The sequence below is a fragment of the Phalacrocorax carbo genome, chromosome 3 (genome assembly GCF_963921805.1).
Source record: "Phalacrocorax carbo chromosome 3, bPhaCar2.1, whole genome shotgun sequence".
NCBI lineage: Eukaryota > Metazoa > Chordata > Aves > Suliformes > Phalacrocoracidae > Phalacrocorax > Phalacrocorax carbo.
Genome location: NC_087515.1, coordinates 83,822,472 through 83,850,109, shown reverse-complemented (window position 1 = coordinate 83,850,109; position 27,638 = coordinate 83,822,472). Strand labels below are relative to the sequence as shown.

The 27,638-nt window shown below is 40.7% G+C and overlaps 2 protein-coding genes across 12 annotated transcripts in view; both read right to left on the bottom strand.

Annotated features, from left to right (window-relative positions):
* Positions 1 to 10,840, bottom strand: part of PNISR (PNN interacting serine and arginine rich protein) — a 28,201-nt gene extending 17,361 nt beyond the window's left edge. Inside the window, exons 1-2 of one of the 3 annotated variants that reach the window (XM_064447565.1) lie at positions 10,728 to 10,835; positions 4,945 to 5,123 (exon numbers count right to left, since the gene is read on the bottom strand). The gene's annotated coding sequence lies outside the window, so the exon portion shown is untranslated. Of the gene's footprint in view, positions 1 to 4,944; positions 5,124 to 10,203; positions 10,223 to 10,727 lie in introns of those variants that run through there. The other 2 variants (XM_064447566.1, XM_064447567.1) reach the window with 2 other exon arrangements.
* Positions 10,841 to 13,299: 2,459 nt separating this feature from the next.
* USP45 (ubiquitin specific peptidase 45) overlaps positions 13,300 to 27,638 on the bottom strand; it is a 59,149-nt gene continuing 44,810 nt past the window's right edge. For 5 of the 9 annotated variants that reach the window (XM_064447569.1, XM_064447568.1, XM_064447570.1 and 2 more), the window contains 7 exons: positions 27,076 to 27,132; positions 25,579 to 25,722; positions 22,283 to 22,952; positions 20,524 to 20,621; positions 20,056 to 20,142; positions 19,451 to 19,604; positions 13,300 to 18,252 (listed from right to left, as the gene is read on the bottom strand). In XM_064447569.1, the coding sequence (XP_064303639.1) occupies positions 18,119 to 18,252; positions 19,451 to 19,604; positions 20,056 to 20,142; positions 20,524 to 20,621; positions 22,283 to 22,952; positions 25,579 to 25,722; positions 27,076 to 27,132 (1,344 nt within the window). In that variant the 3' untranslated portion in view covers positions 13,300 to 18,118. Of the gene's footprint in view, positions 18,253 to 19,450; positions 19,605 to 20,055; positions 20,143 to 20,343; positions 20,622 to 22,282; positions 22,953 to 24,447; positions 25,273 to 25,578; positions 25,723 to 27,075; positions 27,133 to 27,638 lie in introns of those variants that run through there. The other 4 variants (XM_064447574.1, XM_064447571.1, XM_064447576.1 and 1 more) reach the window with 4 other exon arrangements.

Genomic DNA, 27,638 nt, shown 5'->3' with positions numbered 1-27,638 from the left:
ACCAATAATGTAAAAGGCAAGTTTGCATATAATTGAATGCCAAAAAAATCATCATTTTTCAAACAGTTAAAGAAATTGTCTATTTTTCTTATGGAAGTGAAGCAATATTAAGAGTACCTCTACAAATTCAACTGAACTGGAACCTCCTATGCACATTTTTTACTTGATTGGATCAGATGAAATTTAGTTTTATTGGATCATCTATACCTCTGTCCTAAAAATCTTGAACATTCAGGAGTCTTTTTTACATGCTCCAGCTAACACAATTAGCTTGTAATAAACTTTTGTACCTGTTAAAACACTTACCAGTTATCTCTTTCTCAAGGGTTCTGCACTGAACAGGATGTTTAGTATTCTAGTCTTTTTTTATCTTTATTCTTGCACAATGGACAAACTGAAGCACTAGTTTGGAGCATTAAGAAGGTCAAAGGTAACATATTCCTCCAAATCTCCTCTGTATAACCTGCCCCCAAGATAGCAACTATCTTATTATTTTACAAGGTGTTCAAAGCAATTAATTCAATCTTTTTTTTTTTTTTTTTTGGGGGGGGGGGGGGGGTGTGAGGGTTAGGGGGGGTGAGGTAAACTATTCTGCAGCTATATCAACTGGCATCTGAAAAGATGACCAAGAGATACAGAAGACAGACAGGGACTTTAGGCAGCAGTAGCACTCATTCCGCTTCTGGCTTCCCTTCAGCAAGTTACCATGCCCTGGGCTGCTGAGGCCAAGTCCACGCTCCTAAGGGAAGCAGCACCAAAGGACTCCACCATCTCCCCATTAGAGAGCAGCACTGACCCAGGCTACCTAGCGCTCCTCCAAGCACGTCTGAGGTGTCAGCACAGACCTGGGACCCAGCAGGCAGCTGGGACGTGTCTGTTCTGGTTTGGAAGGTCAGAGACTTTCCTTCAGTGCCAGCTGGCTCCAGGGCCAGAGAAGAAAACAGCCGGGTTTTAGTTGTTAGCATACCTAGCTGCTTCTCTACCTCCCTGCAATATAATATGGCCTAGAGTCTTCAACTTTCCCAGACAGATTATTTCACCTTATTATTGCTATTTTGGGAAGAGAAATCAGGTGGGGAAGTGCAAAGCAAGAGGTCAAGACATGGAGTTGATTTCTATTTCGATGCATGACAGTATGACAAGACAGCAACAACTGTAAAACTTTGAAGAACTTCAACATTTGGTTAAATCAATTTATGCCATACAGAGCAGAGCAGGCTGATTTAAAATCACTGTCATTTGAAACTGCTAATTTTAGTTTGTGAACTGTATTTGAAAGCTTTTAATTCTGTATTGCATTTGTACTTTCAACGTTTTCCTGAGGAAATGCTGTTTTTCACAGGTTGGCAACTACAAAACATGCTGGCTTTCAAGTACATTGATTTGTTACCAAATTTAGTGTAAAGTCTTTCTTTACTAATCAGAAATATGTACTACACAAATACCTAAGCAATTACATCACTTTATGCATCTGTATATGTACACACAAAAGCCCTTTTTCAAATATAATGTGAAAACTGGCCAAAACTATTTCAAGTTTTCTATTTATTTCAACTCACCTCATTGTTGTGCTATTTTTTGGACAGAAACAGGAATTGGATAAGGAAGGAACAAAACTAGCATCTTAGAATGTTTATAAAACTAACATTAAGATATACTGGCTAAAAGAGAAGGCCACATGTACTCAAATTCTTTTAGTATTGAAAAGTAAATTATGTATTTTAATATGCAGTATTCAAAGTTAGTGAACAGAAGAGGTTTGTTCTAAGGTCTCCTTCTCTATGGTGACCTGAAACAGCAGGACACCATCACTTCCTGAGAAACAAGATTTCCCTGCTTTTTTGCTCCCCGCTTGGTTTTGTGTACTTTTTCCAAGTTTTCACTAACCAGTACCTGGTAAACAAGAAAAAGGTACTTGATGAAAAGTCTGACTTACTACAGGGAGGCTGCAAGCATTTAAAGGTGGTTTGTTGTCTTCACAAACTGTTTTGCTGAGCACTGCAGTGTTTAATGGTAACATCTGCTTTTAAGTTTCAGAGGCAAACTGGCTTTAGCTCTTCCTTTTACATTATATTCTAAAAGATAACTAAATAAATCTTACATGCACACATCTATTAAATTACATGCATGTAGGCTGTTTGTTGTTACTCCTTTATATAAAAGTAACGTAACTTCCTATACTGCTTGTGAAACTTTACCAAGAGGAGTATAACTTTTCAACAGAATCTCAGTATTGTCCCATCAGACATCATTGCCATTTTCCTTTCTAGCGATACTATTTTAAAGACATCAAAAATAAAAACAAACTGAGGCAAGTCTCACTATAATGAACAAGCCAGATGTGAGAGTTAGCAAAATAACACTTTCGAACCTCAGTGCCATAAACTGGAGAGGGCACAAACTACTTCTAAAAGAACTCACAAAACACAGCGAAGAAAATGTAGCCCGTTCTCAGTAATTTTGAATTTACTGCAAAGGATTCCCCCCCAATACTGAGGGTGGGGAAAAAACCCTACCCCAAGCCCAAACCCAACAAACAATGCCTCTCCCCCACCAAATCAGTAATATAAAGGCTTGAAACAGCTCAAACCTCTTGTACTAATGTACGTGACAATAAGCAAACATTATTTTCCTGAGACACATCAAGTAGTAAGAATGGAGAAAAGAGAATGAAAGTCCTCTCCCACCTAATTAAAATCTCCATTGCCAAAACTAGCTTAGGATGCTGCCACACAAATTATGTGTTTTAATTTCTTACAAAATTCCCAAATCAGCATCACCTGAAAGAAAGGTTTCACCTAACAAAACAGAAGGTCTAAGCCTACTTCCCACTAGTGACACAAGGCCAAACACCCAACAGGGCATCCAAATCACAGTGAAACAAGCTCCATCTTCCACTGAGGCGGGGGGGGAGATCAATACTGGCTAAAATCTACTAAATTCAAACATTAGCAAGACACTCACTAACAGAGGGGTACCTCAACTGAAAAGTCATTAAGACACTCTGGTTCTGATGTCACCAGTGCATACAACAGGTTTTGAAAAGCAAACAGGTTCAAAGAATAGATTGATTTTACAGGTACCTACTTGCAAAAGAAAATGCAGATACTACCCTCCTTCATGATGATGGGATAAGGTTCTTTTAACTTAGCTGCTCTACTCTCCAATTCAACTGGATACAGCCCTTCTGCTTTCTCACTCTCTGGCAAACACCAATAAACAAAAGAACATTTATTGGTGCTTCAAGAGCTATTCCCTGATGTCAGATCACAGAACAGGAACCTGAATCTATTAAAAATCTGTTTACCAATGAAGAAACAGAAGCCAATTCAGGATTCTTTTTGGTTTATACAGAACACAATCACATGACAAGAACACACCATCAATTCACATTTAATTTGTTACATGTACTTAACAGATTAGCAAAATTTTGAGATATCGCATTAACTTTTCATAGAGTTTTTAAGAGCAAACATGTTCTGAAATATGTTCTGTTGTACATTTAAAAGAAGTTTCCTATTCAAAGGCTGGACCTACTGGAACTTTATTCAAAGGCAGGATCTGCTGAAGTTTTATTATAGCAAATTCCTGGTACTAAAACATGCTACCTCTGGTGAACACTCCCTGGCTGGCGATAAAAGCTGACATAGTGGCAAAGACAGGACTTACCTTCATCCCCAGGAAACCGCAACCTCTGAGAGCCAACAGCAACCCGCAAAATTTATAAAGTTTATGTCAAACTCTATTATACTTTAGTATTTTACCCAACAAAAAGCTAGATTAAGATAGAAAAATACAAGATATTTTAAAAGGTACCTTTCCAGTCCTCTCCTCGACTGTGATGCGCATCTCAGCTATAAATTACACCTCAGTGTTAACCTGTTCTTTTAGTAAAAAAGGCATCTCCTTCAACCTGCCTATTTGTCTGCAAAATACAATATTTTCTGATACAGTTGTATGATGTGTCTAGACACACCACACACACTGAAAAGCATACAGTTAGAAGCTACTTACCATTAACCAGAGTTTTGAGTGTTAATTCATACGCGCACCTTTAACTCTGGGAGGCTCCCCCCACAAAACAGTTACCTTGAAGCAAATTAGACTCTCACACTGATGGGAACACCACCCTGTCAAGTAGAAGATGGTTTCCTGATGGTTTCCCAACAGCACAGTGCTTGGTGAAGGCCCCCATAGTTGGCTGCCCACTGATGTCAAAGATAGGCCCATTTTTTGGACAAGGCCACCAACAGAACTTGCGCTCTAACAGACTCGCTCAGATTCCTCAAACAACTCTATCTTGACAGTTTCACAGCGTAAGCTCATAAAATCTGTTGTCCTGTTCAACAGCGCTTGTGCAGGGGTAGCTACGCTGGGACCTCTCAACAATGGAGGGGAGCAATCTTTGGGAGTGAGGCTCAGTCTTGTGAATGTCAAAAGACATTTTGTCATCCTGGAGACGCCATCTTCCTTACATGCCTTATGACGTTGGCTGCAGCAGAACTGAAAATTATCAAGAAATTTCCCCTGGAAAGATAAGCAAGACCTGCCCCTAAATAAAATTCAGTAGAGCTAATGGATAATCTGAATTGCTCCAGTTCATGCAGGTAGTCCAAGAAAAGAAGCACAGGGACTTACAAAGTTAGCTCAGCTCCAGAAGAGCATGAGGAAGGTAACTAACCATACCTCACCAGCCAGATGAGTACATCTAGCAGACTCCTTTTTGCCCCTTCTAAGAACCTCCCATCATTGTGACAACATGCTTCTCCCCAACAACACTATGCAGAACACCTTACACATCAACAGCTTCTGCAGAAGAAGGGACCTGGAGATTCTGAACGGCTTGTCCCAGGAAATTCATGGAAGTAAAATAGCTTGGCAATGAAAAACAACTATTCTTTGGAAGATGAAATTAAATAAGATATTTGTTAGAAGCAAGATTACCTCAACTCCAAGAAATCAGGAGATAGCCTAGGACTCAGGCTGTCCCTAGGAGGAAAGTAGCAGGCACCTTCTGCTGTGTCATGAGCCGAAGAGATCAAGGTTAGGAACTCCTACATCAGACATCAACATCATTTGACCAGATCTCCAGGACGCAATCTGGCAGTCTGCTTTATTCAACCCTGTAGACAGGTAGACAAATGACAGATGATTCTGGAGCCTACAGAACCACAGCCAATAATAAAGCGCTTCCCAATACAGAAGAGAAGCTCTGTTGCATCACCTTTCCGATAATGTTACTCATCATCCCTGGACAACAGGTCCATATGTGGCGTGAGATGGCCTGACAAGTTTTACTTGCAATCTGAGCTCTTATACACAGCTGCAGAAGTTTTTCTGGTGACTAAAGACCTTGTCTTGCAGGCCTTCCAAACAGACATTGCATCTCAGAAAAGAAGTACCCATTAACTAAATAAACAAAGAAGCTGAAACAGCAGGCCGTCATGCCTACTTTGAGAATCCCTAGTCTTTGGACCCCAGGGTTTAAAGACAACACGCTCTTCTTGATATTCCATTCACAGGTCAGATAATCCAGGTAAAAAACCAGATGTTCCATCTCCTCTAACATAACCTGCCATAGTAGCCATGAGTTTTTGCCTATCTTTAGGTCGAGTATCACAGAATCACAGAATATCCTGAGCTGGAAGGGACCTGCGAGGATCATCGAGTCCAACTCCTGTCCCTGCACTGGACAACCCCAAATTTACACCATATCTCTGACAGTGATGTCCAACTGCTTCTTGAATACAGTTAGGCTTGGTGCTGTGACTGCCTCCCTGGGGAGCCTGTCCCAGTGCTCCACCACCCCTTGCGTGAAGAACCTTTTCCTAATACCCAACCTAAACCTCCCCTAGCACATCTCCCTGCCATTCCCTTGGGTCCCATCATTGGTTACCAGAGTAGCTGAAGGGAAGGACCGCAAGAGGTAGGAGTCCTGTTTGCAATAAACTGCAAGTACTGTTTTTGAAACAAATTAATATTAAATAATCAGTGTCATTAGCTAGGCAATCTTTTGGCACGAGGGCAAGACAACACAAGCAGCAAAGGTACATCAGTCTCTGATGCTCTTTGTGGAATCCCTGGGCCGCAGGGAGTCATCTATGTCACACCTTGAGAAGGATCTCAAAAATACCACATACTCTGTGAGCAGAGCTTCTCTGCTCCGTATAGGCCTAGGCTCTGGAGATGGACCTAAAGGAAAATGGAGAGGTCTCAGAAGCAGAGGTCTTTGAAATCAACAGTCTGATCTGTTCATCTTTTGTGTGAGTGCCTTGTTCTAATGTAAGGTCTTTTCCTTTCATTCAAGGTAGTTGATATTGACGCTGTGAAGTTTTAGCACAGTGACTGAAAGTTTACGGTGAATTTCCGTGATTAATTTTGTGGAACTGTTCAATTGCAAACAGGAGAAATCTAACCATACATTCACAACCCCTGGAACAAAGCAGTTAGTAGAAAGACAGTAATCAGAACAATGCCACCAAGAGTTCAAGCTGAACAGTGTTGCTTGACAGCCAGTTTCCCACCCTCCCCGCGCCTTCTTCCAGCTATGCTATTGCTTCACCAGGGTCATGATAGCACAGACACCACCAATGAGGCTGGAAGGACTAGTGGATAAATACTCTAGGGATACAACCCCAACAGTTCACATGTTTCTCCCAATGAATTACAAAGAGCAATGCATCCATGGTATTATCAACATCCATCCAAGCTAGAGTCCAAACTCAGTAAAGGACACAGACTCTATAAACTCCAAGAATATCTATGTCATTGTGCTCCAAACACATTAGAAGGAAACATAAACTGATCACTTCTTCCATGGCTGTGACACTGGAATAAAGAATGTTTTACTGTGTACAGATTCTTACAACAGGTGTGACTGAAAAGAGATACAAAGGTAAAATGGCCTTGCACATCTAGAGGAGCCCCTCCACCAAGAAGAAAAACTTAATGCAGAAAGGGCACCACAAGAATCACCATCTGATGGTCTTGATGTGGGAGACCCAGGTAAGTCAGAACCCCTCTGCAGCTGAAAAGATCTGGGAGTATGGAAAAGCACTGCACCCTACGCACCCGTGTAGGAATGAACTCTAGGAGTTGCTGCAGACACACATTCACTCAGCATCAGAACTAATGCATACCATCACTCGGACAAAAACATAACAGCTTCCATTTTATTTGGGAAAACAAATATTTATTACTATATTATGCTCAGCTGCTGATTAGAAAATGAAACATTTATGGGATGAGTTAAGTTTGTAATAAATCAGAAAAAAAAGTTAAAATAACTATCTTGACTGCTACTCTGTTTCACCCATCCCACTTTTAGTTGGCCAAAGACTTCTCTACATCACCTAGGGCATCACCCTAAGTTGTTGTAGGTATTTAATGCCCAGATACTGTGCACCTTTTCCTCTTCCTGAGAACCAGAAGCTACAGCAAGGTGCCTGCTGAGATCTGTTAGCAAGATGTCCAGCCAAAAAATGTGTAAAATTCCTCCAGCCTATTTACAGTTGTGTATCACTAGAATGCTGGAAGTCAACTTCAGATACTCCACTGCATTTGTTTTAACATCAGAACTATTCTTTCTCAGATTGAAGAATAGAGGTTTTCCAACTGCATAACCAAGATCCAAAATTCAGAACCAGAAAAAGAACAGCTTGTTCAGTATCTACAAAATTTTCCAGAACCTGGTTCACACGTCAGCATGTCTGGCTAATATTTACAGTGCTACCAAGATGAAGTAGGCTGAACAAAGGCCAAATTAAAAAAAAAAAAAAGTGCTATGAAAACTTCTTCCGTGAGTCATTCAAGCAGTGTAGCTTCCAAGGTCTGTTATTTTAAACTTAAATCCACCTATCTACTGAGCTGAAGCCAATCCTTTTAAACGAAAAGGACCAGATATTGGCAACTCAGGTATCATTTACTTATTTTTTGTATTTTGGAGACATAATGACAAACACATGCTTTGATTATCATAAAACATCAAAACCACTGCTAAAACATTCACTGTCACAGAAACATTATAGTAACTTAAGTAGTTTGAGTCAAAACTCTGTTGCGTTTGGGGGAAAAAAAAAAGAGTATGATCTGATTATTTTTTGCATATATTGTTCCACTAGAAGACCTGATGCTAGATTTTTAATTAGCCGTGTAACTTTTTTTTTTTTCTAACTGTCCATCTGCAACTTCCTCCCTGATGAACATGCTCTGTACAAAAAATAAACAGTACCAATAGCTAAAAAAACAACTATTGCTTACTGCTTGTGAGCAGATATTAACCTCAATGATAAACACAGTTATCACTTAAGGAAGAGAGATCACCTAGTGATGAAAGTAAGAATGTTTACTAAAACCTACCCACAGTATTATTTATTGCCAAAGGCAGACTTATGATTATCATGTATCTTAGTCATGAAAAGAAGGGAGTCTGGACGCTCCTGTCTCCATAGTATCTTTACATAATCCTGTACCCAACTGAAAAAATCAAACATGGTTAAGACTCCTCTCTACCACTACAGGTTATATGGTGAGTTGTCCACTAAAAACTTGAGGAACTGGACTAAATTTGTCATCTCTTAAGCCCTGCAATACCTCGGAGTCCAAAAGTGGAGAAACCACTCTTTCAGAGCAGGAGTTTGCACGTCACATGTGACAAAGACAATACAGGAAATCTTGTAATGGCATAATAGCATAGATGGCACAAGGTTTGCTGCTGCCTCAGGCAAATTAAAATTCAGTAGCTTGTCCTCTGATTTGTCAATGAATTGTCAGTCATGCTATCGATGTGTCCCTCAACAAAGCCAAGGCTCCCACTTCCTCCCATGTTCTACAACTGGGGGAGCCGCTGCATCCCTCACCTCTGCGAGAGGCACCATCTCTCAACACAGTCCAACTTCAGAATTCAAAAGGGATTTCTTACTCCTACACACAATACAGCTATTCAGCTGGACCACAGCGTTATTTGTCACCCTGTCTTTGTAAAATTATGTTTGAGTATCATCTGATGGTAGAGATGCCTTATGCTTTGAACACTACCATTCTTCATCTTTAAAAGGTGGCTGACCTTGTGCCTTAAAACAAATCCTTGCTTCTTGTATCTCACACCTTTCAATGAAGATTGTCAGCATACAAACATTGACAGGTATGACTGCAAGAGAAGGAACAAAGGACCGCCAAGGTGGGTGAATACTCTGTATAATCATTTGCTTCAGAAGCTTAGTAAATTTCAGCTGGGGCAGCACATCACAGAATCATCCAATGGTTTGTGCTGGAAACAACCTTCAAAGACCATCTAGTCCAACCCTGCCATGGGCAGGGACATCTTTCTTTAAATCAGGTTGCTCAAAGCCCCATCCAACCTCCTCTTGAATGCTTCCAACAATGGGGCATCCACAACTTCTCTGGGAAACCTGTCCCAGTGTCTCACCACCCTCATTGTAAAGCATTTCTTCCTTATGTCCAGCCTAAGGCTACCATCTTTCAGTTTAAAACTGTTGCCCCTTGTCCTGTTACTACAGACCCCGGTAACAGGTCTTTCTCCATCTTTCTAATAAACCCCCTTTATATACTGAAAGGCCACAATAAGGTCATCCCACAGCCTTTTCTTCTCCAGGCTGAACCACCCCAAGTCTCCCAGCCTTTCTTCAGAAGAGCGGTGTTCCAGCCCTCTGACCATATTTGTGGCCCCATCCTAACTGTAAAGCCTAGCACATCTTGTCCAAGTTTAGTTCAACACTGAACTTTGTGGGATTGTCCAGTAAAGTACTGAGAGTCTGTGTGGATAAGCGCTTAATGCAAAAACGCTTGCAAACTTGTGGTCTGTTTAAGGATCGATTTAGAAACATACAGCATTTGCCAAACTACTGCACCGGGTTCAGGTATCTTACAAACATTACTGCGTGTGATGATATTGTTAATTTTAGTTCTCTGGAGCCCTCCAGTGGAACGAACTCAGGAGAATAGCCACGAAACCCATGAAACAGCACAAATACTCCAAAGACGTTTTATCTGGAGGAGCCAGGCTGTTGACACGGTCAACTACCAAACCCTGCTGCACGTGTTGCACCTTCCTAACTACGTTACCAGCTAAACAAGCCCACACTTTCCCCTACGCGTCGAGGGGCGTTATTTACGAGTAGCTTTCCTTCGGCCGAGCCGGGCCGGCTGCGCGCCCTCCCCATCCCCCCCCGCCGGCCCGCTTACATGCGCCCGGCACCGGCCGCTCCCGCTCGCCCCGCAGGGCCGGCAGCCCCCACGGCGGCTTCAGCTTCGGCCCCGCGCCCCCGGCTCGGTCCCGGGCCCTGGGGCATGCGCGCTGCCGGCTACTGGGGCGCGTCCCCGCCAGCCACCGGCGACCCCCGGCCGGGCGGCGGCGCATGCGCGCTGGGCGGGACGGGGTCCCGAGGGCTCCCCGCCGCCGGCCGCCCCTCTCGTGTGCGCGCCCCCCCTCCCGCGCATGCGCGGCGGGACACCCGGGCGGCGGGGGAGGGTGCACAGCTCGAGTCTTCCCTTCTCGTCTAGGCCGCCGGGCTCCGTTCAGGGCGGGGCAGCGCCGCCGGCTCCTCACGCCCGGCGAGGTGCACCCCCAACGCCTCCCGGCTCGGCTGGGTTCGGTTCAGCTGAGGGAGGAGGAGGAGGAGGAGCAGGGGGAAGATCGGGTCAGCTTGACAGCCGACAGCCGCCGGCCCCCGGGAGCGCTGGCGAGCGCATCCTGCCCCGCTACTTACACTCTCCCCCGCCTCCCGCCGCAGGAGCTGCCACTGCTACCGCTCGGCGGCCGCTTTCTCCCCTCTTTCGCTCCTCGTCTTGACGAACAAGACAATATGGCGCCTACTGGCGCTCACCCGGAAGTAAAACGCGTCACGGTGTTGACCCTTGCCTGCCACACGCGAACGCCTCTCGCCGCCATCTTTGCTAAGGGCGGGCAGGCGGGACGTGCCTCCCTCCCTCGCCGTAAAGCGGTCTGCCGCGGGCAACGCCCCGTCGCCGCCATCTTTACTGTGGGCAGCCACACAAGTTCCTGTCGCCCGCCGCTCTCCACGGCGGCAGCCGGGAGGGGGGAGGGAGGCGGAGCCGCGCTCCCGCCAGCCTCCGCCTGTGCGGGCAGAGAAACAAGAGACCTCGCTGGAGGCACCGCCCCACCCCGCCGGCCGCCGTGGGGGGGCCCTCCCTCGTTCCCCATCACCACCTCAGCCAGGCCGCCCTGGCGCCTCCCGCGGCTGGGAGCGGTGGGAAGGAACCGGGATTCACCTTCCCGCCTTAGTGTGAGGAGACCCCTGGGAAGCCCGTCAGCTCCGCGGCCCCCACGGGTAACTGCCGGTCCGGTTGGAGCGTGTGATCCGCGCTTCGCGGGCGAGGGTGGGGTCTGCGTGAAGGAGGACGTAGAGTTGCTTCATTAAGTGGATGTAACTGGGCGCTGATACTGCGTTGAAGAATGTAAGTAACTTCCACGTTGCACAGCTGCAGGGCGTCAGCGTTCCGAGCAAGTCGGGTCAGTCTGTGCATCTCTGGCGCGTCTGTGGAGCAGGACGATTCTTTTAGTTTATTCAGAATATCCGAATTAACTTTTACCTTACCATGAGATTTACCGTTAAATAATCATTGCATTTTAATGCATGAAGATAAACCAGAATGATCCTTGGTAAATAGCTCTTCTTGTATCGGCATCGGGGCTGATTCTGTAGGCAAGGGCTTAGGGGTTGCACTGCTCTCTGTGGAACGGAGGTTTTCATTAGCTAGCACATTACTCACCGCTGTGATCACTGCCTCCCCTTCCTTCATTGTCATCTGATGTAAATGCCTAAAGCATCCACAGTCTCTTTGATCACTGGATAAAGTAACATTAATACCCATGTGGAGTAACAGAATCAATTAACTTGTATGAATTTATAGGAAATCAAAAGCTCCAAGAAACCTGTGCTGTGCTTCATGTAATGATTCCATTGTAAGATTTGTTGGTGCCACTTACTCTACATAGTACTGTTAATTGAAGTGTTCTAGTCTTTTCCCTCTTTGGTCACAAGGAAAGCTGGACCGAGAATGCTTTCCGTGGGCAGAAGTGTTCTGGAAGTTTTCATCCTGTCCAGCATCGGCTCACGCACAGCTGGAACCCTGGAGTGGCCCTTCTCGATGGGCAAGCTTAAAGCTACTAGTGAAAACTGGGGACGTGAGGGGGACCCGTTCTTGGTCGTAATCTTAACACAGAATTGCAGAACTTGGTTCTTAAAATGGGAACAAGCTGTCTCTTAATCAATGACCGCTGCTGCAGATGGTAAGGTGGGAGGAAGTAAGTGGTGCAGTTCAAGTGTTCAAGGATACGGACCCATCTCTGGGTAGCTCTTGCGAGTGCAGCGAAGTTGTGACACAAGATGAAAGGAAAAAATATTCTCTCTTTAGCTGGGAAAAAAGCGGAAGCTTTGTGAACTCCACTGTACAACATACAGCTTATATTTAAACAATATAGTTTTCCAAATGGTTGGATGTTTTATTTATACATTTGTCCAATAATATATAACACAGGCAAAATGACAAAATTAATAGAGGACAAATGGCAGCTTTATTCTGAGAAGCTTGTTGAGGCACTTAGGATAGATTGGAAAACTGATCAGACCTTTGTTTTTTTAAATACAGTCTGTGCTTAAGGCCTTGTTTACTTAGTAATATTTGGAATTAGAAATCTACAAATAAAGTGTACAATGTATCAGTACTGTAGTAAAATTCTACAAATATTTGTTATTGAAATACCTGCAGAGTAGAGTATTAGTTCAAACAGATGAAAAAATGTAAATTAATGAAAACGAGATGAAACTTATAACATGCTTGATTTATTGCTCACAAGCATTTAGGGCTTAGCCACAGGTTTTTTTTGATTACTCAGATCATCTTTTGTACAAGTGCAAGCACATATTAACATATCAGGGATTATCCCTGCGCATAAATGAGAATCGGAACCCAGCTTTGGGAAATGGCTAAATAGGGAACGGCTGCCATCGACAGGGTGGCTTCATTAGAGTTCGCTGTAACAATCCCCAGGTTATGCAGCTCAAAACAAAAAAACTAATCTAGCAAAGCAATGAGGTAAGTGTTAAAAATCACAAACCTACTCAAAATAAATGCTTTTCCGTTTTCTTTTAAAAGCGGTACTGCACCTTTGTATGTTGTACTAGAAAAATACTGGAAGCTGCCACAGATGTAAGAAACATTCTTTACACTTAAAAAATAGTTTTTCTACTAATATCAATGAAGACAGAAGTATTTATAACTTTTATATAAATGGAACATATACCAAGTAGTCTTAAAGCAGTTACAATGCATTGCAATTGTTTTATTATAACAATTCACTTGAACTTTTTATATCACGTTGTGCAAAGGAAGTGTTTTGATTTGCACTAAGAGACTGCTGTCTGAAAATACATTTTATATTCTCAGTTTACAAAAAAAAATAGATTTTGAACCATTTTGAATAATCACTTTCCCACTGTTACTGCAGTTTATTTATACACCAACAGGAGAGGTACAAACAGCTAAAACAGCTAGCAAAATTACATCCTAATACATGGTAAATAGATACAGAAACAAATATAATCCATTCTAAAATAAATAGACTGAAATGGTTCTACTGAAAATCAGTGACATCTCTTTCACATAGATATACAAATCTTTATACAAATGCATAAATGTGTACAGGGCAAAGCAAAAAAGTTTCTACCTGATGAGAACAGAGGAATACAACACTTTTGTTTAATGAGGGCTGCTGTGAAGCTGTTTTGTGAAGTATGCTACCACTTTTTAATTAAAATTGGATTTGCCAATTTTTGCTAATGTAAGAGTTGTATTCAAACACTTTCTTTGTTCCCATTTTAATACATCTTAAAGTTTCTCCTCAAGAAATGGTTCCTTTCCAAATCTTAGTTTGCTACCAATATGTTCAAGTAAGATTTTTATAATGGATTGAGAACATAGATGCATTAATGTCATGTCCCTATATGATTCAGTTTGTGTTACTACAAAAAGGAAGTCTGAGGAGAAGCAAATGGTGAACTTAAGACATTTCAGCCTTTTAATGAATTTATACACCACTCTCACCTGCTACCACTTGAAATCCATACGCAAGAGCACTTCCATCTGTGCTCTCTTTGTATCAATGGAGTAGGGAAGGAAGGTTTGGCAGACTGTGTGGATTCCATTTTCTAAACAAAGATGATGACAGTGTGTACATTTTGGGCAGAGAAGTTTTGGGTTTGTTTCTTTTTCCTTCACCACTAAGTATTTGTAGCCCTGTCTTAGGAGAACAGACTTATACAAACATTATGTCTGCGCATGTATTGATGTAGATATGTTAGTATGATAAATCCTCTCCCCATCGCTTTTTGCCATATCTAGCATAAATGGTGTATGCATCCAAAGATAACAAGGCTTTTTTTCTGAGGAGAAGGAAGTTACAAATCTGGACTAACTCCATAGCTGATACAGCCATCTTTGCTGATGCCTCTGCTCTGGGGAAACTTTTGTAGGTGGTTCCAGTTGCCCATATGCAAATCAAGTACTTCACATAAATTAGGTTTACTTACTGAAGAGTGAGGAACTATTTACTTTACTTTCTTCCTCACTGTTTTAAAGGCACCGTCTTGTGATAGCAGAGAGCTGTTCAGGAGTCACAGCTTTTCTCAGATACCTGTATGGCAATCTGTAGGTAGAAACAGCATGGTGGTAGGAAGAGGCAAGGACTGTAGCTGCAGTAGCTCTTCCAGCAAGAGTTTTACTAGTTCATGGAATGCAGGTGATGGGACTGGGAAACATTATGTTATGGTTAAGGATCAATGACAAAAAAGATATTGACACAGAGGCTTGTGGAGACCCTGAAAACACAAAGAACAGACGGGGCTGATGAAGAAAACGGTGCCCTTGTGAGAAGAGAAGGGTGGTACCGAGAGAGAGCCATGTCTAAGCTATTCCACAGGAAGAAGCAGGCTACTGCGCTTTCTCAGAGTTGGGGGGGAACCACAAAGGGACGGTGTAGCTCTGTGAAGAGTGGATGCTCTAGGCCTGAAGAGATTTTTGGTCAGGTAACAGAAGATATTTTAAAGAGAGTCTTAAACTTTAGAGCCCTTCAGTTAAATTCTGAAAACACATAGCTTTTCCATAGCGTGCATGCATCTGGCAGTTGCAGGAAACTACAGGTTCCTAGGCTTCGCAAATAGCCTGTAGAATCATGTGTAACGTTCTAGCACATACAGGATGTACACCCGTTTTTCTGGAATGCTCTGACCTTCTCTTGCAATTCCTGGTCAGGAACCATAACAAGTCTTCAGTATGAATATCTATGTGTAAATTCACTTGCTTTGGAGCCAAATTTTGCCACCAATAAAAAAACCCAACCTAAAACCCTCTGTCTTAAAGGATATGCTAAGTGTGACTTGCATTTAAAACTGTGTATGACAGCTTGCGTTAGTCATCATTTCTTCATTCTAAAAACATAACTTCACTTGTTACCCTCATTTTTAGAGAATGTTTCCTTCTGTAACATTTTCATACCTGTTCCTCACTCAGAATGTACCGGAGTTGCTGCTAACACTGGTGTTTATTTCAACTCAGGAAGCCTCATCCAGGAGCAACAGTAATGGCTCTATCGGGTAAAGCCGTTGGCTTTTTTTCATGCCATTTCCTCTTCACGTTCCACAAAATACCTTAATAGTAAGGAAAAGTTCCCTGGCTGTTAATGAGGAGATAATGCTGCCAGCATCTTTCATGGCATCCTAGTCAGTATGTCCCCTTGGGAAGATTTCAGCAGTCCAAACAGTGTGTGAACTCCGGTTAAAGAGAAGTGAAGACCACCTCAGGAGTTTCCTGAAAATAGCATTAAAAATAACAGGTTAAGAACCTTGTTCCATTTCTTTCCTAGTTTTGTACTCTAGGGAGGTAGTTCTAGGCTAAAGAGTAGGAGATTAATATAGGTACTTAAGTTCAGTGGTTTTACAGAAGTCAGCAAAACTAGGAACTTCTGGCGTCTTATCTAGTCAGTGTGTCTGCTTTAAGGTGGATGAAGTACACTCCATTTGCGGTCTCCAAGCAAGATTGTGTCAGACAAGTGAAAGTTGGTTGGTATTTGCTGTGACTCTTGCCCAGAACTACCTTTCAGTTTTGATCACCTATATACAAACAGGGGGAAGGTGTGGGTAGGTGGATGAGGTAGAGGAGAACTAACTCTAGTCTAAACATTACTTCTCTTTTCCTTTCTTTCTCAGTGTAGACTCAGGTTAAGATGTGTTTAGCTGGAATACAGATGGCTAGAGCTGACTGCTTGGTTTCTTCGAGTTTTAATACTTTTGGGTAGACTAAACCAATTTTAATCTGTGGAGGGAAAAAATTATTGCGTTGGCCAAAATGCATCACCTAATTTTGACCTGAACAGAGGAGTTTTCCTCTGGAAAAGAAAACGGTGTGTGACCAGGGGCTCACTCTGTTATGACAATCAGTTGTATGGCCTAACAATCCTTAATGCCTGCACAAGTACATACAAGTCATGCGGCTATAAAATACGCCTCAGCAGCTTGAGCAAATGCAACTATGGCAGGTTTTGCTATTTTCTTATGCAAAAGAGTTAAGGCAGGTGGGATGAAGCTCTGAAACAGAACTAGAGAATAGGAAAGTCGTGCAAGTAAGTATGACAACACGTGATAGAGATAGTAATAGGGACAGCATGTTTTTCTCACCAAAAAAACATGTCCATGAATGAAAACAGCAAGCAGAACTAAACCTAGTATTTTCTCTACCAAAGAGCAAGTTGGACAGGATGGAACTGTTACAGAAGGAATTTGTATTTAAGTAACTGCTTATTAAATAAATTAATTACCACCTAGCTTCAAAGTAGTCATCAGATTTTGACCTTAAAATGTATCTATTACTCTCTGGGATGGAAATGAGAAATTACCAAAAGAAGTAACAATTCAAAACAGGGCAGTCAAACAGGATAGAGAAACAAGTTCTGCCAGTAGGACACCCGCTGCCCTCCACTGATGACACAGGGAAGTCCAGACATGTATCAGAGGCCAAAAGTCATCATTTACTGTCCAGCTCACGCACGCAGTGGAAAAATAATGCATAGTTTATTACTCCTGTGAGAAAAGCATTCAGGAACAGATAAACAAATTCATGTTTAGAAACAGAAGTAACAGAATTATGCAGTTACTCAAGCCCCATACATATTCATACACAAGCTTATATGCTGTACATTGTTGTAATTACGAAGTTCAAAATTTACTAAATACAGAAGTCTTTGCAGTTTTCTTTCCTAGTAGGTAAAATGACAATATACATTGATGCATTTATGGTGTGCATATATTTAGTTATATATATACACGCACGTGTGTGTATATATATATCTTTCTATCAGAGGATATGTATATGCACACCAAGTATGTATTTATATTAAACCAGGAGTACATTGCTATACCAGCGCCAGCTGGAGACAGCTGGAAGGGTACTGGGTATCTGAGGATTCACTGTCACTTTGTAGAAGCCGTATTTTTCCCAATCTATTCCCAGCTCTATCAGGAAAGTGCACTGCGGCATTACCCAGAAACAGCTGCCATTACTCCATTCTGGAAGTACTGTGCTTCCACTACGTGTGGAAGCAACACAATTTGACAGGTTCTTGTTTGCAGAAATCTTAACAGCTGACATCTAACCCAGTGACAGGAAGGTTCTGGACTGGATCACAGAAAGTTGAAATACTTTATATTGTTACTGTACACCAGCAAATCCAGGCACTTAACACTATCAATATTTTTATTGTCAACTGCTCTAGAACTATAAGTGAAAGCTTATCTTCACTAACATCAAGAACAAACTTTCCACAGACCTCAGTAGGATAGGACATCGTCTTGCACTCTAACAGTACTGTATTTTAACAAATCCAGGAATTTTAAATGTTTGGCAAAGTGCATACTTTAAAAGAACCATTCAGATATTTATAATAGCTTGACTGAACTTCAGGGTCAATATATGATAAATTCTCTACAAGATAAAGGCACAGTACTTATAGGTACTTTTACCACTGCAGCTTTAAATAAGATAAAGTAAATAACCACTACTATCTTTTAAATTAAACTGTTGAGAATTATAGTGATAATCTTTCATAGAAAAGTAGATAAGCTTGTGCATTTAGTACTCTTGATTCTGGAACCATCTGAACATGGGCATCACTAACATACACCCACTGTCCTCCTGATGCTCCCACGGCTTCTTTTAAACCTGAAATGCAAAAACAAAAGAAGTTTTTTCTTGTCTTTCACGTCACCATCAAACAAATACAGTGGATATTTCAGAAAGCAAGAGAGGCTTCTAACCCACAAGAGTTACTTATGAATTAGATGCAGTCCAGTATTTGAAGTTTGAAATTTACATGTCAAAGAGGTACTTGCAAGAGAAATTGGGGGAAGACAATGCTTACAAATGTACAGTGCCATTGCTTTTTTCATACTTTTGGAAAAAGCCTAAGACATTTCAAGTAAAGCTTACTGAGTTCTAACAGTAAGTTATACTAGCACATAACCAGTTCTGACAGAAAAAAATCATATTTCAAAAGCTGACCAGTGTGAAATTAAGAATGCAAAAAGATCTAATCTGTTGTAATAATCATTGCAAGAGAAGCATAAGACTGAGGTAGACTTCCATTTCAAAAATAATATTAAAAAATTGTCCTTCTGGGAAATGAGCTTCAGATGCAAAGTGACAGGACAGACAGGACAGTGCTTGGTTCTCACTCCCCCCATGAAGGGAAACAGTAAATACATTTACCTTACTCTGACACTCAACATTCTTGCCTCTGCAAATTATTCACTAACAGATGCTGTCCTAGAATCTTATTTCATTCTACATATCCAAAACATATTAATAAGAACTATTGTGCTGTTCTCAAAATACCAACAGAAACCCGAGAGCAAACCTAGTATCCTCCATGAAAAAGTTTCTTGCTGTTCACATTAAACCAGAGGATTCCAGATTTTTAAGCATTAAAAAATTTCCAATCCTAACATAGGTAAAATGCTCAAATATATGGAAAATTTAATTTCAGTTGTCATGGATTTGGCTCTTGTACTAGAACATTTTTCAAATACCAAATATGCCAAATAGTTAATTTTATGCAGCACAACTGTTCATCTGGACATATTTTGACTAGGAAAGAGAGGAGAGTGTTCTATCAGTTCTATGTTTAATAACTGAGCCAGAATTCCATCATTCACTCAGCTCTGTGTGGGGTTAATGCAGAAGTAGGTCATGTACTGGGTGTAACAGGAAGAAAAGAGAATTTATCTATGTGGCCCTAAAATAACAGAATATTCTGAGCTAAAACAATTACTGGCTATAAATCCCCTTAAGGATAAGGAGCTGTAGCCAGTAGTTGCTTTTGATTTTACTCACAGAGAAAGGAGGCTCTGTTTGTACATACCCAGAACATTTTTAGTGGAAGAAATGTGCTCTAGTAATTTCTTGGAGGGTGTCCTGACTTTCACATATGCAGCATAATGACCACCTCTCATTGACCCACTGTGCTCCACTATTCCGTACAGACTATATAGCACTCTTGCACCGTCCGTAACATTCTGCACTCCCAGAAACACAGAAAACAAAGATAAGTTATGTCACAATGAGTTTTACAGCTACTTTAACTAGCTGTCAGCCCTATTACTTTAAAAGAAGCAAGCAGACATCTACAGCATTTCCAAGGTGAAATACATCTATTAAAAATACTCAATAGCCTATTAATTGAATTTGGTTACCATGGAAGCAGCAATACTTGTCCTTAATGCTGTTAGAGACACTGCCACCATCAGGGCACCATAGCCTAACTCATACTAGTTAACATCCGTGATAGTCTTGATATATGAATGGAATTTCAATCAGTTACAATGCTGATCTTGGGACACTATTTGAAAACATTCACTCTCTAGGAAAGGAAGGAATAAAAACCATCATCATCATCAGTCCGGTTTAACTTGCGCTCAGGACAACAACTGTTGAAGTACAACAAAAACAGAGATTTGAAATGTGTACCTTGCAAGATGCAGAACAAAATGGTGCTAAGTCTAAAACCAGTGGGAAATCCACATGCCTATTTACTTTTCGTAGACTCAAACCAGCCTTCAAAAGAAAAGAAAAAAAAGACCGTAAAATAAGTATTTTTACTAGGAAGGCTTTTTATAGCTAAGGTGTTATTATTAAACTATTAAAGTAAACCAAAACCAAGAATAAGATTGTAACCAATTTAAATGATCTTTGTTATGTTTTCAATACAGTGCCTGCTACATATAAGCAAGATGGACACGCAAGAGGTTTCCCTGGCTACATCTGAATGGCTAAATGCCCTCTGAAGGTATTAGACAGCCAAAAAAACATGTTTCGAATAGTGGTTCTACCAGTTCTCCATATAAAAAGCAAATACCGGTATGCACGACAACACTTAAAGAACTGCTTGTCAGCCAGTGGGGCAGAGGAATATACAAAGAGGTTTTGGCCTTTTACCTGGTGGAATCTTTTCAGATGGAGGATAAGAATAGCAGGAACTGAAGAAATCAGCAGCTGTTTCCGAGCATTTGTATAGATACCTTCCATCTTCTTTTCTGTATTTATGAATATCAAAATAATTTGTAAAGTGAAGGCAGGCACACAGAATTTAAGTATTTTTTAAACATCTGACAGGATAGATCTACGTTACAGTGATTTTGTACATGGTATATAAAATGCAAGGGAGATTTTTTTGAGTAACAGAAAAATATTTTCTCATTTTTCTGGTTTTTAATAAAAATAATCTGCCAAATCTGAGCATTATTTTAGCCCGTCCTGTGCAAATGAGACCAAAAGTTGGAAGCATGTACACTGTCTAGGTCAGCTTGCACACTGAGATACCTATGTTGTCTGTTACTTCAGCACCCAACTTTCCTGTTAAAACCATATCACCTGAAATAAATGGATGATCACTGGAACACGAAACAGAAGGCCCAGGTCTCTCTATTTACACTAATGTCTTGACCACTAAGAGATTAATTTTCCATTCTTCACTTCTTTCTGAATGACTGCATACTTTGTGCTTATTTAAGAGAAAGGTTGGGGGGGGGGTGTCTACTTCAGGATACCTCATCACCTGCTGGCTTGAGCACACAGGACCGGGCTACGTGGACTCCAGTCCCCCTGTGGTACAGAGGGAGTTGAACCCGGGGCTCCTACCAAAAGTAGCTCAGTGGTTAGCTACGCAGGAAAAGGGAGCACACCACCAGCATTTTTTTTGCTGAAAAAAATAATTTACTGGTTTTACACATATCCAAAGGAAAATATTTCATTTAAGGCAGAAAGGAGCATTTAATGTACAAGTAGGTAACTTCTTAAATCTTTTGTTTTAGAAGGAAGAAAATTAATAATGATTAGTTGTGACTGACTTTCCTTTTCTATTTTTCACTGTGCCCATGGCACCAAAATATTATTTATATAGCACTTACTCTCAGTCCAATAATGAGAAATAATTTATTATAAAATAGCATTTATCTCTCCAGAGATTTATAAATGCACAGGAAACAGGCAATCTTTTGTTACTCTAAGACCTCCCTTTATATTTTGTTTACAATTAATCAGAAGAGCTTAATTTTTTTATCCTTCTGAATTACTATACATCAAAAAAACCCTCCAGTCTTTTAAAAAAGTTTATTTTTCATTACATTTAAATTATTTCTCATTATATTTGAATTGTTTTTCATATTCAGTGACCCCCAATAGTCTGCTTGGGCTATACAAAGATGGAGGAAAACATTGTCACAAGAAGTTCTCTCTCATCTCCATTCTTACAAGTCTTTCTAAGTTTTTTTCCCCCTCTTCATTACAAGTGTCTTTTTTTGCCCTTCTTACATAGCTAATTGCATTACTTCCCTGAGTATGTAAGTTGCTAGAGCATTTGTTTCAAAGCTTCTACGATTGTAAAGAACAGAAACAGCAGCAAAGATTAATATCGAACGATGAGCCTATTCAGTTTATAGTAACCTTTAAATTGCTTATCTTGGATAAAATAAAGAAAAGATGAAAAATAAATTCTAAGGTAATAGCTACGATTAAGTTGTAGTATAAAATGTAGTGATGCTGCCTTCACGGGATGAAGTTGTTACAAGCAAGTTCTGCTTGAGGAGACATTTTCTATTTAGCCACGAGGGGGAGGCCCATGCTGAAGCAATGAAAAAGCAGCAAGTGCCTGGGTTTTGAGAGGCAATTTTGTGGTGTCCAGACAGAAGCACTTCACCTGTGGAGTTGGTTTTCTTCTGATACTTCTGCATCCTCTCTGTGCAGCTCTCACATAAAAGCTTGTTGTTGCCCATTAGGAGCTCTACAGAGGTGAACTGGTAAAGGCAGGACTGAACAGAGCATTCCTTTGAGCTAGTTATGTAGCTTTGGGAAAGCGTCTGGAAAGCATTTTGAGGGTTTTGGGATAGCGGGGATTTGTCTACTGAGAACATGGAATTATTCGATAAACCTAATGCTGGATCCCCACGGCTCGATTTTTTATCTTCATTTATAATACCACAGAGGCTGAGTTTGGATATGGCACTGGAAATCATCTCATCGTTGCCGTCACTTGGTTTGTTGTGTGGCATTTTAACATTTATGTGGTTGACGTGCAAACCAGACATGTTGCTGGATGGGCTGATGGCTGTTTGCTTAGAAGCACTTTCGCTTTCCGAGGCTTCGCTGTCTGCATCAAAGCTGCTTTCAGAGCGGCTGGCTTCCTTCTCGCTGCCGTCCGTCTGACTTCCATTTACAGCGGAGTCAGCGGTTGTGTCTTTGGAGTACGGGACACCAGAGCTACCTTCCAGCTCAAGCTTTCTGGTTTTTTCCTGCATGATAACAGGACTTTTTTCATCTTCATTAGAGGAAGCTTTTCTGGCAAGCCGTCTCTCCTGGTTCAGTTGATTCTGTAAGTTATGGCATTATTATTTCAGTGAGATAGGGGAGAAGAAAACAGATCTATGATCTAACATAGCTTTTGAAACATGACAAATTCAAAGCAAATTAAATTTATTATTTGATATTTTCCATCTCTCACATGTTCAAGCTAGTTGATCTCCTTAAGATCTTCTTAAACCAATTTAGGATTAGAAACCTACACCCCAGTCAGCTAAGAACATTATACTTACTGAGAGATCAATACTTCCCACAACTAATTACATTCACTTTGTGACAGCTGTGGATGGCACATCTGAAGTGGTATTCACTTAATCTAACTTAAGCTTCTAAAAGGTTCTCAAGTTTAAGCTAGTCCCCCAGCCTCCCATCAGAGGCCTTAGCTGATGAGCAGCTCCAAAAGAAAATTCAACTCACCTTTGTAGGTATTTGCCTTAGAATTAAATAAAGCGTGCTGCCACAAAAGACTACTGCTATAGATTAAAACAAAACAAAAAAAACCCCAACCCGCCGAACTTAAAACGACCATAAGTTTAAGTGATTTATAAGTGTTTATGATTATTTTCTTTCTTTTGTTTGACTTCTTTCCAAAAGCAGTGAGCACATTTCCTTCCCTTTGCTTTTCCTGTATTTGAGTTGGATCAAAATTCCAGTGATGCCAGTGGGAATCCTTCCATTAACTTCAACGGTTTGAGTTTTAGGCCTTTTCTCCTGTAACAGTCAGTGCCTGCACCTTCTTTCCATTCTTTCCTTTGTTTCTACCACATGTCCTTTTGCTACTTCTGTCTCATTCTCTTCTCCTATCAGTTGTTTATATGGTTATTCTGTTATATTTTTTCTTCACATGTATTTAGTGTGTTAGGACCTGTTTCAGGAGAGTATTTATGGTCCCCAAGAGGGCACAGACCCTTCTAGTAGGGCTCACTCAGACACAAGGTAAAAGAATCTAAAACTCTCTTGACCTCCTAACATATAGCCTAGGCATATTCCTAAAATAAGGCTTGAAATTCCTGCCATTAATAAGAAATACCTTTAAAACACACAAAGTGACACACAGCACAAGTTAAGCTCACATCAATGCTTTTACAGAACAAACTACAGAAACTAACTTTCACACATGGCTTCCATTACAGGGAACCTGAGAGGGAAGTACCCTTCTGCACACCTGGTCATGTGCCTAAGCTGCAGCAAAGGTGTAATTTTAGACATGGCCTTCTGTTTATTTCTCACTGACTGTCTTTAGGTAGCTTCTCATCTGGTAGAGAGGGTTTCTGGTCTGGGTTTGTTTTGGATCCCACTCCAGGTCATGGGTACCAAAATGTTAGGCCTGACTTGCAGGCACTGAACTTTATTTACTCCCCATTTCAGGAGAAATGCCTAACAACCAGTGTTCAGGTACTCCATTGCCTACAAAACCACCCACAGGACACCTCACATTTTCACAAGTAAACTTACAAACTGATGAAGTCACAGAACATCAACAAACACTGAGTGAATTCAACAATTGTTTGTTTTGCATTAGAAGTTTTACTGCAGAACCAATATATTACACTGGAAATCATTCCAAAAAAGTCTAAAATAATGATAAATACATGGCTGAAAAGATGGAAGAGGAGCAGAGAATCACAAAGCCTCACCAATTAGACAGACATACTTCATAGGTCACTTTATACATTCTTACTGGAAGTGGAGCTATTGCTACCTCTACAGACATATTGCTTCTCTATTTTCTATATTGCTTCCTCTAATGTCTGTGTAATCTAGTTTATTGAATCCACACTATATTTTATTTTCTTAATTTTGAAAACATTTCAGTAATTGTGTTTTATGTATCAGTATTAACACTATTATTAAGATTCTACTTGGTCACACAAGTCTATATGCATGATAAGGCTTATTAAAGAATAATGACAGTATATGACTTATTGTGACATTATATGACAATAACAACAAGGAGAGCCTTTGTCACATTTCATTAACAATAATATACATGCATAGTAGTTATTACATATTTCTTTTAATCTGCAAACACTAATACATAGAAATAATCAGTTCTGTTAGGCTGGCATATTTGCAAAACCCTTTTGCCACCATCAGAACGAACTGTATGAGGAGGCTGCACTGGAGACGGGCTGAACCAAGCCCCCCAGCTCTCAGGCTGCTGAAAGCCAAGCGGATCATGGAAACCATGCTCTCGGTCTCCAAGAGTCTCTGCTGGTTGTGCTACTTTTGTTGTATGCACTGCCAGCTAATCCCTCGGATGGCGGTAACGCAGACTTGCCTGCTTTCTTAGCCAGCATTACGGTTCTTGTGATTGCAACCAGAAACAAACTACGAGGACACCAAAAGAAAAGCAGTCAACAAAACCAAAAGCAACATGAACTGAAACTAACTGGCAGATTATTTTTTTCCCTTACAGATGAAACCCTGTAACTGAAAACTAAATGGTTCCCAACGACTGTAATTTCTCACAATTCTAATAATGACCTAACTATTTTAAAACAAGTCTATCTCAGCTACATGCGTACAACACTCCCCCCCCCCCCCCCATTGATAGGTGTCAAAATTCCCACCCCTGCAACCCTAGAAACTTCAGAATAAACTCAAGATGACTGGTTAGTGCGAGTAAGTTCTTACCTTATCTTTTGTTAAAGCATGTTTCTTGACAATTTTGGGTTGATTATTCAGTGTAGTGATAGGAGAACAGTTACACTGACCAAGATCTGCCTCTTGTACACTTTTACCTTTACCTGTTCTTCCCAAAGGCACAGGTTTTGCAACCTAAGAAATTACACAGGAAATTAGGAAAGGAAATATGCCAATTTTGTATTCTTTTGCAACCTACAGAAAAGATGAACGTAGGTGGGATTTTTCCTTTACTTTAGAAAATAGAAACCTACATAAATCCAATTAACTGGCCCTTGAATTGTGGTGTAAGACTACTTTCTGATTTTATTTATCATAAACTCACTGTCAACATTTTCAAAAGATCAACTGAGGTCCACAAGAAATAGGAATGATACAAAATTCCTGTACAGAATACATACCAAATAATCTGTTCTAGTACTGTATAAGCACATGAGTAGCTGCATGAGATGTGAATTTACCAAAGGGGACATAGCTCCCCGTAAATCAGTCTCTGGCACAGCCTACCACCTTATGACGTGACGAAGGAGCTGCCGCGCATCCCCATCCCATTAATGGCAGCAGCGTATCTACACTATGAAGGAAAGAGATGACCATAAAGTAATGCACATCCTCAAGTAAGTGCAGCAGCTGCTAAAAGCCACCGCATCTCTCTCAAACAGAACCCATGAAGTTCCCATGCTGCACGTGTGAGCCAGGAAGCACCGGGGTTCAGATACTCAAATGTTCTGAAAGCTTTAACTCCCACAGACATGTACACTGTCTGCAGTAACAGAGACGAAGAATTTATTATTAACAAAACTGGTGTTTGGAAACAAGTATATTTTATACAGGATTAGGTATTACATTAAATACTCTCCCTTAAATATACATTAATATATGGGGGATGGGGGAAGAACCACTCCAAACGCACCCACACAGCTCTCAAATGAAACCCTAAGTCCCGCAAAACCAGAGAAAGTGCCTTCAAAGGAGCACATTTCCTCTGCAGCTAATGGCGGCATTCTGTGACCTACTTATGCCAAAACCACCAGAATAAATATAGTCAGAGTCTATCCATTTTTACACTCATCACTTCAGTCCAAAGGGACTCAGTTGTCTAGATGCAAACCAATAGGCTAGAACTGAATTTTCTGGACCTTCAAAAAAGGTCTATAATCGTTCTGTTCACATAAGTATATATTAAAAATACTACTAAATGAAACTAATCTCAGGCCTACATTACTGTAAATTACAATGGTCACTTGTTCAAAGTTTGGACTGATTTTAAAATATAGGTACTTATGACATTGCAATGTCTCTCTATATACGTATGTATATGTATATATATAAAATGAACACACAGTATGACAGTACATATATTTATGGACAAGCATATATTTTAGACTTGAAATCCAAACTGTGTATATATATAACCATCTTCATAAATATATGTAAAAAACAATCCACTGGAAGCAATCGTTATTTATTACATGTTCTGTTTCTTACCCTCTCCTCTATTATAGGAAGTGAAAGATCAATGAAAGGTTCTTTTACTGTTGAAATCTTGAAGAGAAAGAGAAAATGCACATTAAATGCAAAGAACAATATATGAGTTGAGCACATAGCTCCCATTTTAAATCAAATTATCAGAAAGTTTACGAAAAGCTAATTAGTTACAAGATGTATCAAACTACAATGAAGAACTTCCAAAAAACATTTTTCCTTTTTTTAAAAAAAAATTTTTATTTTGAGTTAGGTCCAATTTTCTTTCTAACACTGCACAAAATTTCAGCATACAGATGTAAAAGGCAAGGCCATTCATCTGGGCATTAACTGGACCTAGGAGCAGTGTGGTACTCAGTTTCTCTGAGCTCCAGACAGACTTTCAAGTCATGCGGGCCTTCTAGATGGTACAGTTCTGGAGAAAGCTAATTTTTAGAGTTTCCTGATCCTGGACACTTTTGCGCTGGCATTTGACCTCGTACACTGTTAAGCAGCAAGGACTGGTTAATGACAGTTAGATGACAGTTTCTAACCTGATGCTCTCAGAAAATATTAAGTCAGGCTTA